At 41.0% G+C, this 14,682-nt stretch overlaps 1 protein-coding gene across 6 annotated transcripts in view; it reads right to left on the minus strand.

The window, feature by feature from the left end:
* Positions 1-14,682, minus strand: part of TRPM6 (transient receptor potential cation channel subfamily M member 6) — an 87,328-nt gene that overhangs the window by 47,497 nt on the left and 25,149 nt on the right. For 5 of the 6 annotated variants that reach the window (XM_077935968.1, XM_077935967.1, XM_077935970.1 and 2 more), the window contains 12 exons: positions 14,500-14,674; positions 12,554-12,677; positions 12,257-12,329; positions 12,034-12,134; positions 11,708-11,842; positions 10,378-10,431; positions 9,588-9,728; positions 7,634-7,762; positions 6,024-6,304; positions 4,173-4,401; positions 1,220-1,375; positions 158-301 (listed from right to left, as the gene is read on the minus strand). In XM_077935968.1, coding sequence (XP_077792094.1) covers positions 158-301; positions 1,220-1,375; positions 4,173-4,401; positions 6,024-6,304; positions 7,634-7,762; positions 9,588-9,728; positions 10,378-10,431; positions 11,708-11,842; positions 12,034-12,134; positions 12,257-12,329; positions 12,554-12,677; positions 14,500-14,674 — 1,742 coding nt within the window. Of the gene's footprint in view, positions 1-157; positions 302-1,219; positions 1,376-4,172; positions 4,402-5,971; positions 6,305-7,633; positions 7,763-9,587; positions 9,729-10,377; positions 10,432-11,707; positions 11,843-12,033; positions 12,135-12,256; positions 12,330-12,553; positions 12,678-14,499; positions 14,675-14,682 lie in introns of those variants that run through there. The other variant, XM_077935972.1, reaches the window with a different exon arrangement.

The following is a 14,682-nucleotide window of genomic DNA, read 5'->3' on the forward strand; positions in this document are numbered from 1 at the left end:
AGCAACCATAGCAGGCAGGTCAGGAGCTCCAAGACTATGGCAACATAGGATCCAAGGGAGTATATGATTATGCTCCAAGACTGTGGAAGTTGCCACAGCTAAGAACCATGAGCCCTCACACAGAAGGAGGGGCAACCAGTCATAAAAAATGACTGACCGTGTGAAACCAGAACTTCACAATTGGAGCATTGTAGAATTCATACACTTTCCTAGTTGCAGGAAGGCTTCCCTGCTCATTATTGCCGGGAAAATTCTGGTTTTCCTCTTGCTTCTCAACTCCTTTCTCTAAATCATAATGGCTCTGTATAAGAAAACAAAGTGCTCGTGTTAGTGGTTATCCAACTCCATAAGAAACTTCTATTATGCAGATTCTGTACATCAGCAAAAAGGAAAAGAAATCTGGAGTAGTGATGTTGGAATACACTGTGCTGGGTAAATATATTTTTATATTATTATATAAATATAATAATTGCTATTTTCTGTTCACAAAGCAAGAATAACTAGGTTATTTTCCATAAACAAATACATGAGTTAAGCATTCAAGCTTAAACTATAATTGTAAACAGTAATGTTGAGATTATTGTTCTGAATTTGAACTGAACCTGAAGACCTTTTGCAGTTCCAACACCTTAAGAAGAGAAATTAACATTCAGCTCAGAAAGGTGTTCAATGTTTCTTTAAACGAGAGAGAGAGAGATTGCCTATATATCTGCACACCATAAAAATTATACATATTTTGTTTATCAGCCATAGGCTCTTGTGCATCTAATTATAACATTCCTTTAGTGTGTCATTTGAGATGGAAAACAGAAAATATTCTCATGGAATTCACATTTTTAGCGAGAAGTTATAGAGAATTTGTATTTTTCTAAAGTAAATTTTCCTTCTAGCATCCTATCCCAGGGAAAGAGCATATGCTCTCCATGCAGAGAGTCCCAGGATCTATTCCCAGCCCTTTCCAAAACCCTAGAGAACTATTGTCAGTCTTCCTAAATAGCACCAAGCTATATCAATTAATGGTCTAAAATGGTCTAGCACAGTTCTTGTAATGTCAGTGATATATATGGGAAAGCAAATGCTTAGCCCTGCCTAACAGCATCAGAATCTAGTTCTGCACTTTTCTAGCATCTACCACATTATAGAACTAAACGTTTAGAAATAAAAAGATATATGTTCCACATTTAGGAAAAATGAAATCTAAACCTGGTACCATACTAACCAATGAGACGTTATCTTTAACACTGGAAGCGTTAGGATCACCATGATACCATGTGAACTGGTGGAACTCCTGTGACTGAGGTACATGAGACATTTCAGCCTTGCTTTTAAACTCCAGCATCAAGATGGTAGGAGGCAGAAGAATGCTTAGGATCACCTGCAGATGCATGATGCAGTTAGCAAGATTGCATTTGATCCTATCACTAGCCTTTGTATGAAACTAACAAAGAGGAAGGCAGCGGTGGCTGATGCCTACAAAAAGTGAGTCTCTCTCTCATCCTGCCCAACCATTCCCTCTGCTTCACTGCCCAATGTTCCTCCTAGTTGCTCTAAACCAAAACAACAACAAAAAGAAATCCAAGCCATTGATGCAAAGGAGGAATCAAGAGTGCAGTTGGAGTGTCTTTCCAATTCTACCCTCTAAATCGGGTGCCTTACTCTGTTGTCCTGTTTTTGGAAGTGGCTGGGTGCACTTAGGAGTAATCAGGACCTCCCAAGTATGCCCAACCTCTGGTGAACGTAGCATGGAAAGGTGTCAAATTTAACCCACAGCTGCAAAAGACCAGCTGGAAGCCACAGCTTTATCTGGCCTGCACCTATGCCTGGCATCACATAGCATCAAGTGATGGACAGGTGAGCATACCTTGGCCCAAGTTCCCAGTGCTGTTGGATAAGCTTCCAGGGCAACCAGTGGGCTATGAAACACTGCCCTCTTGCCAAGGCAGATACACAGAGAATATTTGGGAGGGATTGGGGGGTTTTGGAGGGTCCTGGTCCTGATTTTTTTTAAAAGCCAGAACATATGCTTACTTCTTGAGATTTCCGTTGGGGGGGGGGGAGGAATTGGAAGCATCCACACCATTATGTTGGTATCATCCCAAATCTTGTGTCCAACCTCTCTACTATAGTCAGGAATCAATCTGTGATTCCCAAATCTTTTCACCCTGAGCTTGACCCATTTGACTTCCAGATAAGGAAAATGTGCAGGCAATAGCATGATGAAGCCAAAGGCCCACCAACCCCTCCTGGTCCCCACAGCTGCCACACACAGATGTGAGCAGGGAAAGCATGATCAGGAAGTATGAGAGCCGCAGAAACAAAGGGCATGGCTCCTCATCCATGGGGAAACTCTCCTTGTATTTAGTAAAAAGACTCCACAATTCATCAGTAGCTTTAGCCTAAATTCTCATTTTAAACCAGCCACATGATGTGCAGAATTGTTGCTGTTGCCAGGGCAGGAATAAATGCCAGTAAACAACAAGTAGATCATATAGCAAGATTCAAAACACAATATTCCTTCAGTCAGCACAATATCGACAGTGAAAGTACAATCCACGTCTGTGGTAAAATGTGCAACTGTTAACACTACACTTGCACATGCCAGGTCAGGTCCAATAAAGTCATAAGCAGTGCATGCATACATGTGCACACATGCCAATACTTAGAAAATTCAGGGCATCATAGAGGAGATTCAGAGAAATATAATCCACATGTGTGGCAAACAGAAAGAGCTCCCAAATGGAGAGTTGTTGTTGTTGTTGTTGTTTAGTCGTTTAGTCATGTCCGACTCATCGTGACCCCATGGACCAGAGCACGCCAGGCAAATGGAGAGTAGCATAAGCAGTAAGCAGTCAAAAGTGCGGCAAGCAACCAAGGGGAGAGTTGCTAGGTCAAATCAAGCCACAAGCCACACACACACACACACACACACACACACACACACACACACACACACGCAATCTTGCTTGCACGTCCTTCAGCCAGAACAACCTTTTCCCTCCGCTGGCCAGTCAGCCAGCCATTTTCTCTTTCCCAGCAGACTGACATGATGATGCAGCTCCCTTGAAAACTATGGCTTGGGAAAGAAAACTATTCTAAATCTCTACCTCCTTGTACTGTACACAAATATGGAAGACACGGGAGCAATTGTTGACTTTGTAAGCTATTACAATGTAATTAAAGGTAGGAGACTTTAAATCTGTGTTTGCTTTGGCAGAAAAGGGACTAAGGTGCTTCCGTGGGAAGGAATATACCGTACTCCTTTTTATGGGTTTCAAGAGTGCAAGGTACACTGTCTTCCCTACAGCAGGCCTAGTAGGTGACACTTGCAGAGATAATAAGCAGCTGACTTCTTGAGAAACATGGAGGAGTGTCTTCTAGGAGCGATTCAAGGAGAAGTTTGCTTCCTCTGCCTTAGCAATTCTCTTCCCTCACCCTCAATAATCCTTATCCATCTGTTTGTTGTGACAGATGGATTACGCAGTTTCTGTCCTATAATTTTTTCCCTTTTGTGACCAGAGATATGACACAATTTTCTACAACTATTTGACAAAGCATGCCTATATGGGACTCTGGAAGGATATGACTGCTTAACTAAGATTTCTTTATTTAATGATACCATCCTTCCATAGGTATTTCCAGGGGGAGGGTTCACAAAGATGCATTCACTTTTGGTGCATCCTGTCTGTGATTCATGTACTGCCCTCATATCCTGAGTTCAACAGTGCTGATCTCCAACTCACTCAACAGACTGTGTTGCATTGTGCTAAATGAGCTTTCCCGGGGGACAGAAAGTGGGGTGGCTGGGAAAGTGCGGAAGTGCTCTCAGGAACTGCTTCTGGCTGTGTTCTTGCTCCCACAGTTCATCAGTTGCATTTGCCATGCGTGAATACACTCAGTGGTGAACAAGAGCGATGGTGGAGAGAGCACAACATCTTTTGTGACTGTAGCACAGGACAACAGCAGACCTAATGCAGGCTGCACTATTTGCACAATCCAAGCCAGGACAGTGCACCTAAGTTATCCTCATGCCTGATCTTTGAGAGTCTCCTCTCAACAAGCCCATTGAACTTGAATGAGATGAGCCGTCACGCAGTGACAGCACAAGATGATTATAAAACCACCCAGCCCCGCTATTGGCACACAGGATAAGGGACTGCTGAGAGAGGCTGTACCTTAAACCAGGAGTTCTTTCTCATTTTCAGGCGTCCCATCCACATATCAGTCAACAGCATCTGTGTGCACGTGTGAGATACAAAGGGTCGCAATACCACTGACACGGCCAGCTTCAGGCATGTTGAGTTACTCCAGTTCTTCAGCTCGTATGTTAGCAGTTTCATGGCCATCTGCTCATTTTGTTTGAAAGCGTTATCCAGCACATCTAGAGCCAGCTGCCCAAACTCGCTATGACAGCAAAAGAAAAGCCAGGTGGGGGGCAAATGTTGCCAGTCTTAGAGTACGGACTGAGCACAAATAACAGAGGCAAGCAGTATGACTTGGATTAAGCGCCTCTCATAGGAACAGCCTGGTCCAAACCGTGGACTCCAGTAGGAATTTCTCCAAGTCAATGTGTGCTTAGGAGTACAGCCACTGTGTTTTTCCTATTGTTTCAAATAAGCCCATCATTCTAAGAAATTCTTCTGGTAATCCAGAAATTCTTCCACTTACGGTATCTTAGACCCACATCTATAGCAAAACGCCTGTTGATTTTAATGGATTTTGGATTTAATGGATTTGGGCTATGAAACCTGCTGAACTCCTTACAGCACAATTCTGTAAGCACAATTCTATGCCTGCTCACTTAGAAGTAATTTCCACTGTTCAATGGAGCTTACAGTATTTTGACTTTGGCCCTAAAACAAATGACACACATTCTAAAAAGAACTTTAAAATGAATGTAAAATATACTGAAATCATAAATAGCTGACCTTCAAGCAGAAGACATAAATGAAATAAATAAAATAATATTGCAAAAATAATTCAAAAATATATTGGCCAATATTTATGCAACAGTATTTAGCTGATAACATCTATATTTCTGAAAATGAAATAATGAGCATTGATAAGCAACTTTAACAATATTTATCTCAGCTCAGTTATGTCAAGGTTACTACCTACAATAGAGTTAAAAAACTTTCCTAACAATATTACTAAAGATATTTTTCTAATGTAACACACACACACACAATATCAGGAATCAAAATAATAAGATACAAAACCCATTAAAAAAATTCAAGTAAACATGCATGACAAAAATTATATTGCTTCAAATGGACTATGTTCTTAAACTGGAAAGCACACAAGATCCTTCTTGGGAATGTTCCGTGCCAGCTACATGGAATTTCTGTTAAACTAAAAGTTCTGTTTGGAATTTCTGCCTTTTCTTGATGTGCCCAATGGGGCAAAGAATGGCATAAAAATAGATAAGACAAAGGTGATAGACGTGAGGATCCTGACAGTAGAAGTAGATCATCACTGGAATAAATCACCTGATAATACAGGACTAATGAACTTGATAACAAAATGATGGAAACTGGAGATGTTGAAATAATGGTGTTTTTTCTAATAAAAAATGGAGGCGCAGAAAATTATACATTAGATGGAATACTGGCTTGTCAGTATTTCTCACCAATTTTATTTTCATTACTGGGAAACCCAGCCAGATGGGCGGGGTATCATTATTATTATTATTATTATTATTATTATTATTATTATTATTAGGAAATGTACTCCTTTAAGAAAATGTACCTTTCAGCTCAGATCAGCCTTTTAAAAACTACTCTCCTCCTTTGCCTGCTGAGCTAAAGGATACCCTTCAGCTGTCACCAGCTCTAATGTTAAGAACAGAAGAAGAGTCCTGCTGGATGAGGCCAAAGGCCCACCTAGTCCAATGCTCTTTTCTGGCGGTGGTGAACTAAATGCCCATGGGAAGCCCATTATATAATCTTAGGTGATGGAGAGAAAAATGTCTAACCATTCTAAGCACTGTAGATCTGTATTATCTGAAGTGAAGGGAGAATCCCTACTTTGAATACTTCTTCAGCTCTTCTGACGTGTCATCCTCCATGTTGCTTTGCTTAGCTTCATGTGCCATCGCTCTGTAGAGTTTGCAAGCCACCACAGCCTTGACCATGGCTTCCTTTCCATGCTGCCAGAAGAACATGGCCATCTTCTGCCTTTTCATCAATACTGCCCAAACCAAGAGATCATTATATGGGTATATAAACCCAACTGACTGTTGGTCATCAGAGACAGTAAATTCATCCTTTAGCTTCTTTCTAGTCTTGTGAAGAACAGCTGTTTTTTGCTGCAAGTTAATAAATAAAAAGTTACTCAAAGTCTATCACCTCTATGCACAATTTGCTTACTTCAAATCAAATTTCTGAGTTATAGGGTTATTATCCACAAGAATTATAAACTATATTAAATGACGGCTATGATAAATAGTAAAGGTACCCCTGCCCGTACGGGCCAGTCGTGTCCGACTCTAGGGTCGCTTAAGAGGCCGGGGGCCAGCGCTGTCCGGAGATACTTCCGGGTCACATGGCCAGCGTGACGAAGCTACTCTAGCGAGCCGGCACCAGCGCAGCACACGGAAACGCCGTTTACCTTCCCGCTATAAAGCGGTACCTATTTATCTACTTGCACTTAGGGGTGCTTTCGAACTGCTAGGTGGGCAGGAGCTGGGACCGAAAGACGGGAGCTCACCCCGCTGCGGGGATTCGAACCGCCGACCATGCGATCAGCAAGCCCTAGGCGCTGAGGTTTTACCCACAGCGCCACCCGCGTCCCCTGTATGATAAATACACAATCACAAATCCACAAAAGGAACCACATTCCATATGAAATAATATACTCAAAGTTCCATATAACAGAATGCAACTATTAATATCAATTTTGTGTTCTATTATGTAGAAAAGCAGAAAATTCTGACAAGATTTAATAGGTCAGATCCTGGATCCAGATAGCTCAATATTGTCCACGCTGACTGACAAGAGCTCCAGACAGCAGTCTCTCAAGCCCTACCTCAAGAAGCCAGGAATTGAACTCATATGTGCTCTACCAGTGAGCCGTGGCCTTTTCCATCGCCACTGGCCAGAATGGCTCTCCATTTGAATTTCTTTTAAAATGTTTGTTCAATTGCCTTGGGTCCAAAACTGACTGAACGTGCTGCCTTATTGGGAACATGGAGGAGGAAGGTCTCTTTGCCCTTCCCTTAAAGAGGAACAAATCTAGAGATGTATGACACACATCTAGAGAAGATGCTGGTGACAAGTCTTTCTCTGGATTGTTGGACAGTGGAGAATGGAGAAACTGGCCTCTCAGAGTTTCTGAAAAACTCTAAGGAACACACATCTAAATTTGTATTAGAAACCCATTGACCTACAGTCATTCACTTTCAATTTTTCCAACCACCCCTCATAACACAGAATAAACCATTATCTCCAAGGGGATTATAGGGAACCAACTGTGCTTCTTAATTTTTGTCTGAGTCAAGCCCTGAAAAGGAAACAATTTACTTTAGCCATTGAATCTGCCTCTCACATGTGTATAAACCCACTGGAGTGAGCAAACATGATTTTTCAGCCTACTGGTTTTCTATCAAATTGCATAAGCAAGCAAAGAAACACAGTACTTTGTATTTGTATGGCTGTGCTGTTCGAATGAACTGGGAATGTGAGGTGTTTTCATCAGATCCATTTCTACTCCTCATATGATTATTATGATGAAGGGAGAAGTTCTGCGTCAAGCTGGAGACAACTCTCTGGTTCCATGAAACAAAGAGAAAGAGACAAATGAGATCCGGATCATCATGATAATGTTTATCAAAACACAGTAACAGAGGTTTATGATTTTCTCTTCCACTTATTTTTTTTTTTTAATAATATTTATTAGGCATTTCCAATTATAACAATATCAAAAACAAAACATCCCAATTTAAAGTCTTATTTTCCATATCATCTTTCCAGGACTACCCCTCCCCTCCCCCTCTTGCATTCCAATTCTTACAAATAAGTTCAGCAATTTCTTATCCCAGATTTTAAACTTGGTGTCATTACCCCAATTTAAAAATATTAGCCCACCTCCTAAAATCGACTTAATCCCTTCCACGCGTTCTCCCCTTTAATATACATAATAGATTAAAATATAATAAAATAAAATGTAGTTTTACACCCTTTGGATTCCAAATTTCCCTCCCCCTTTCCCCGGTTGCGTCCCCAATATTTCTCAAATCTGATGTCTTCCTGTAGCTCCCACATTTTGATTTTCTCTTCCACTTAAAGTAGATATGGGGCACCTGTGGCACTCCAGATATTGTTGGATGATTGGCCATGCTGGCCTGGACTGTTGGTAGCTGGCATCCAACATTTCAACACAATGGCTATTCTCTGCCTCCATGGTCAGAGGCAGCAATGCTTTTGAAGGCCAGTTGCTGGCAACCACAGCAGACCCTGCTTGTGGCTTTTCCATAGGGATCTGGTTGGCCACTGTGAGAATAGAATGTTGGACTATGATCCACTGTTCTGATCCAGCAGGCTGTTACAATGTCAGGGGAACACAGGGTCGGCAGTCCCGCTGGTATGTGCACACCTGCAGGGCTATTGCTGCCAATGCGACACGCCCCTGACCGCTCCATTGCCATGTCAACCTATCCCATCCTGATTCCTGACGAACACAGTACTACAAGGAGCCACCACTGCTCAGTAGCATGAGCTCAAAATGATAAATGGAAAAATAGGTTCCTCTAAATAGGAAGAAAGGGCCCTCAAGGGCCCTGAGCCAACATCCCACCTGATACTGAAAGGCTTTTCTGGGCTCACAAATGCACAAGGTGAGCAAATTGCATTCTATTAGACAGGCATCAGAATGGATTAAAATGATGTCAAGAGATGAGAAGCAGAAAGTTCAAATACTGCCTTATTTTGTAAACAAGCATTATATCCAGTATAATAATAATAATAATAATAATAATAATAATAATAATAATAATTTATTATTTGTACCCCGCCCATCTGGCTGGGTTTCCCCAGCCACTCTGGGCGGCTTCCATAAAAAACAAAGATACAGTAAAATATCACAGATTAAAAACTTCCCTGAAGATGCCTTCTGAATGTCAGGTAGTTATTTATCGCTTTGACATCTGAAGTGAAGACACAATAAATATTGATCCCCACAATTCAATTTAACAATTACATCTCAGATAAAAAAATAAATTGGCTAAATTATTCATAATTGGCTATTTTTCTATTATTTATTATTCTAGTTTATTATCTATTAATATGATGCTTCACTGAATGTGGAAACACATTTTTTGTATTTCAGTTCTGATTCCTTACTAAATAGCCAAACTGTAATAACATATACACGTTAAACTATTTGCCCTAAACCAGGCATCCCCAAACTCGGCCCTCCAGATGTTTTGGGACTACAATTCCCATCATCCCTGACCACTGGTCCTGTTAGCTAGGGGTGATGGGAGTTGTAGTCCCAAAACAGTTGGAGTGCCGAGTTTGGGGATGCCTGCCCTAAACTCTATCTCCATTAGCTCTCACTGATGGAAGCAGCTGTGACCATTTTACTGAGTTTACCTCACGTTTCCTGTAAAGGCTATTGTACAGAACTCGGAAATGCTTTCTTGTGTAGCTGCTCTGATAAGCTCCACCAATCAAGTATTCTATTACCAATCCAATATCAATCAGAGATATTTTATAATCCACAGGAAGAGTACTCTGTAACACAAATATTTGACATTTTATATAACAATCATACTTAAGCATATTAATAGTGCTTTTAGAGCACGTATCAAGAATCCTTCACAAACACTTTATAATCTGAGCTACTAAATAAATGTACAGGAGAATAGTTTAATAGCTTGAGCCACTTATTAGTCAATATCACATTCCTCAGATTGTCCATATTTAAACATATGATGTCTTTCCTTCAACATCTTTATCATATTGACTGGCTGTGCCCAGATGACATATATCCCACTGATAGCAGCTCTAATCAACTCCCGCCCGAAAACCTGTGTCCCTGCTGTGGAAGGACGTGTGGATCCAGAATTGGCCTCCACAGTCACTTACGGACTCACTGTTAAGACTGTGTTCATGGAAGACAAGCTTACTTAGCTACGAGTGATCACCAAAGAAGAAGAAAACAGTTGAAGTTCTACTTAGCATGGGTGTTTGTTGCTATTCCTAACATTTTTGAAGTTGCTGCTAGTCTGGTTGGGCCATTCGGATAAGCACAGCTCCCAAGTTGATCATACAGGCCCAATACTATAAAACAGCATATAGCAAGTGGTGATTCAGTTGTGATCATGGCAAAAACCACCATCTAAAGGAGTTCTAGCTCATCATTCTTCAGAATGTAGATTACCTGTTTCACGTCACAAACAAGATGATGCAGAAGATGATTTGTTGGCCCTTGTTTCTGGAATGTTAAAAGAAGAATGACAAGAATACAGTGACTAAATTAAAAGAAAGAAACTTTCAGTATATATGAAAGAAAGATTCAGAAACAGGACAGCTAGTACATTAATATTTATTAACAAGTAATTTTGTTTGATTTAAGTCTGAAGAAAGCTGTATTTAAAAAGAGAAAGCACATTCTTCAGCTGCATTTCTGGCCCATGATCACAACAGAACTGTCAGATCAGTCTGTCAATCAACCAATCACTATCTTCAAATGAGCCTCCTGCCTGCTAAACTGCTTATTTTTTGGTTTATATAGATTGGGCAAGAGGTGGAGGCTGTGAGACTACAAGAGAAATCTCTTTTATCCTCGCTGTCTTATCCTGCATGCCTCCCTCATAGATTTTAAACTGGCCTTCGGGGCATTGCAACCTGCCCTTTACATTTTCTGCCATTCCTCTAACAGAAAATTAAACAGATTGTCTAGTTAGTGTTACACTTGTGGAAGGAAAAGCACTTTTTCATAACTTTAAATACATCCAAAAGAGCAAAACCCAAGGACCAAGGCACTGAAGGGTTATTTATTTTTAATATACTGTAGAATACTACATTACACTACTGAAATAGGCTGAAATTCCCAAACTGTTCTGGAATATGTTTGGTGCACTCAGATCTGTCCCCATCCGAAATCTGTATCATTCCAAACTTTCAGAATGTATACTGACATCCATTTTAGATTTCAGGTGTCCCAGTTTTATGAGGGATGTGATGGGGAGCAGATTCTGAATGATTCATTGTTGCAGAAGCCTCCGCATATGCACAGCAAGGCCTCTGCTGTGATGATGAAGTAAGCTGCAAACAGTCTTGAATAACAAAACGAAAACAACATTATCTGCTCTCTTTTCAATGAAACGAAATAGATCAACAGATAAACGAGGAAGAACAGAAGATGACGTTACTTTGTAGCTTGATTCATCTGCCCATTCATCCATCTAGGATAAAGCCATCCTGACAGGCAGTTCTGCAGGAGAATATACAACTAGACACTCACCTACACAACAGCCACTCACCAAGACCTATGATCAGAACTATGCAACGAGTTCCTGGGGGGGGGGGGACGACCCAACTAGGCATACTTATAACAGCTTTTTGGATTCTACGCTACAAGTTCAAACATCCATGCAAAAATGCAGAATCGACCTATTGTTCCATTGGAACTACCTCTGAATATTAGCAAAGTAATATTCTGAATATTTAAGCAAAATGTATTCAGCATTGGAATTCCAGGCACTCACAGTATTGTACAGTTCTTCCAATCGGGTTATGGTAAGAAAACGGTGCAGATTCACTCCATGTTCTATTAGCAACTTCACAAATTCTACCCGATCCATCAGCAGCGCATCAAGCATTGCTTGTTCCAGGGACCCAACCTGGAAATGTAAAGAAAGGGGGAGAAATAATTGTTTTCTTCATGACTTTTGCAATTTCTCGGAGTTATTTGCATTTCAATGCTGGTGAGCAAACTCCAATATTCTCCTTAAACACAATAAGACAAATAAGTACAGGTAGCACAACTGTAAATGTTTGTCCATAATGTGTGGAAAATAAATGTGAAAACTACCTTCCAGTGCTGTCCATAAATCAATATATGCTTCTTAGCAATGTCCAGTCTGTTCCAGGCCAGTGCCAGATTTAGCTGATCTGGAGCGGACATATTTGTTCCTACAAAAAGGAAATTATTCTTTTAGATTTTATACAAAATGTTTTTCCTCTTCTACTTCAAAAGTAATTCTTATGCATTGCTATGACTTTGAAGAAAGGCAGAAATTATTATATGCACGTACCTTTTAAGAGTGCAGTCAGGATTGCCAAATCAATGTCCTGATGCTCATCCGACTCTGCATCAAATATGGTTATCTGTCAAAATAACAAAACATTTTACTGAGAGAAGAGAGGAAACCACCAGACAATTCAGGACTATTGCACATGGGGGGCAAAGGACAGGCAGTAAACTGTGACCTGCAATCATTTTTCTAAACATGATTAATTTAGTGGAACAGCTTCTGAACCCAAGTCAAAATTCAATGGCACTCTAGAGAATGAGATTAATGAAAAGAATTTCATGAATTTATCATACTTACAGAATCCCTGTGTTCCATGCACTCCATTAACATTTTAAATAAGTGGTGGGACTGTTTCTGCCCCAAACTGAAGGTGTTCTGAATCATTAATAATATCTCTTCCTTAAGCTGAGGGCTCAAATTCCTGAGAAAGAAACGTATGTACAATAAGATAATTATTATTTCACCAATAGATACTTATTGTCTGTTACTGTAATACTGTAAATATTTTTCAACAAATTTGTAACACAAAAAGCTTCCCCCATCTCTTTATTTGTACCGCTTGTCCCCTACACAAGGGCAGCCATGGTATGTGCCCTCCAGATGTTATTGGACTACAACTCCCATCAGCACCAACCTGTTGGACAATGGTCAGGGATTATGAGAGCTGGAGTCCACCAAAATATGGAGGGCATCGCTGAGTCTACCTTTGCACTATATAGTGAATAAAACATCACCCCTAAACAACTGAAGTCAAGGCATGCCCACAAAAAGAATAAAGGGTTCAATTTAGAATGGTTACTTTACACATACTTAGTTGGTTATAGGCATTCCACCTAAGTAACAGTCAATCAGCACTGTACAACCGTGATTGGCAACTAGTTTGGCTGATGGCCAAATTACGTATGTTGCCTCTGTCCCACTTACTGTTGTTGACATATGCATAGTTTGTGGAGGAAGAAGAGTTTAAAAGGACCCATAGGATGAACCCAAGGCAATGATGGGTCAACTAGTGGTTGAGCTGGATGATGGGCTGCCAGATTTCCACTGTAAAAGCACCAAAAGGATAAAAAAAAGGTAAAGGTAAAGGACCCCTGACAGTTAAGTCCAGTCGCAGACGACTCTGGGGTTTTGGCACTCATCTCGCTTTACAGGCCGAGGGAGCCGACGTTTGTCCGCGGACAGTTTTTCCATGTCATGTGGCCAGCATGACTAAGACATTTCTGGTGAAACCAGAGCAGCGCGTGGAAACGCCGTTTACCTTCCTGCTGGAGCGGTACCTATTTATCTACTTGCTCTTTTTTGGCGTGCTTTCGAACTGCTAGGTTGGCAGGAGCTGGGACCGAGCAATGGGAGCTCACCCCTCGCGGGGATTCAAACCACCGACCTTCTGATCGGCAAGCCCAAGAGGCTCAGTGGTTTAGAATAATGGCTTATAAATAGTACTGTCAAATGTTAATATGAGCAGTACAATTTCAACAGTGAAAATGTCCAATCTAGGTTAAGAGAAACATCTCTGAATGGTAAGAAATATGCTGAAGTTGGTGAAACTGGGCTGGAAGTATTAGACAGTTAAATCTTGAAAAATAGGGCTATTCAGAATATGTACCCTACAACACTTGTAGAGCATCAGAATCATAGTTTGACCACCATCCCAGTTTCACTATCAATTGCACCACTTCAGCTACTTCTCTAGAACCACCCTGTGAGGACACAAAAAAGAAAACGGTGGTGACCAGAAGCTTCATCATTTGCCAAGTACATATTCCCAGTACTCCCCATCAGTCAATAAATAAAATAAGAAAGTGACTAGCTGGCAGTACAGGAAGCAAATTGGGTAGGTATGATAAAGAGATAACAGGTGTTATCCAGTGAGTTTTACTCAGAGAAGACCCATTGAAATTAATTAACATGACTAAGTTAGGGCCATTAATTTAAATGGGTCTAGCCTGAGTAAAATGTAGTGGAATACTATGCTGCAGCGGATGAAAGGACCAGCGGCAGCGCCAGAAAGGTCCTGGGAAAAGGCCTAGAAAAAGGCTGAGCCATTCTTCTTTCCTTTCTCCAGAGTGAGAGTTGAGATGCTCACCTGACACTCAACGAGGTTCAGAGACAATCTTATTAAACCATGTTTTTATTTTTTAAAAAAACACCAAGGTTTCTTAGCTGTAGCCTTGTTTGATTAAAGGCATCTTTTGCAATGAAGCGGCAAGTGCAAGCAAATGCTGCAAGCCGCAAGTACTCACGTCATGTCTGCTGTGTGCTTATGGGTGAAAGCGAGAAGGTCGGCCGCTCGCCCAGTTCCCTCATAAACTACTACAGGGACAGCCGGCTTGTCCCTCACATATTCCCACACGGTCAGGATCTCATTTGGACCACCTTCCACCAGCAGCCCAACTAAGGGCACTCCTTGTCCCATTCCTATTTCA

Source organism: Podarcis muralis, chromosome 11 (genome assembly GCF_964188315.1).
Source record: "Podarcis muralis chromosome 11, rPodMur119.hap1.1, whole genome shotgun sequence".
Classification (NCBI taxonomy): Eukaryota; Metazoa; Chordata; class Lepidosauria; order Squamata; family Lacertidae; genus Podarcis; species Podarcis muralis.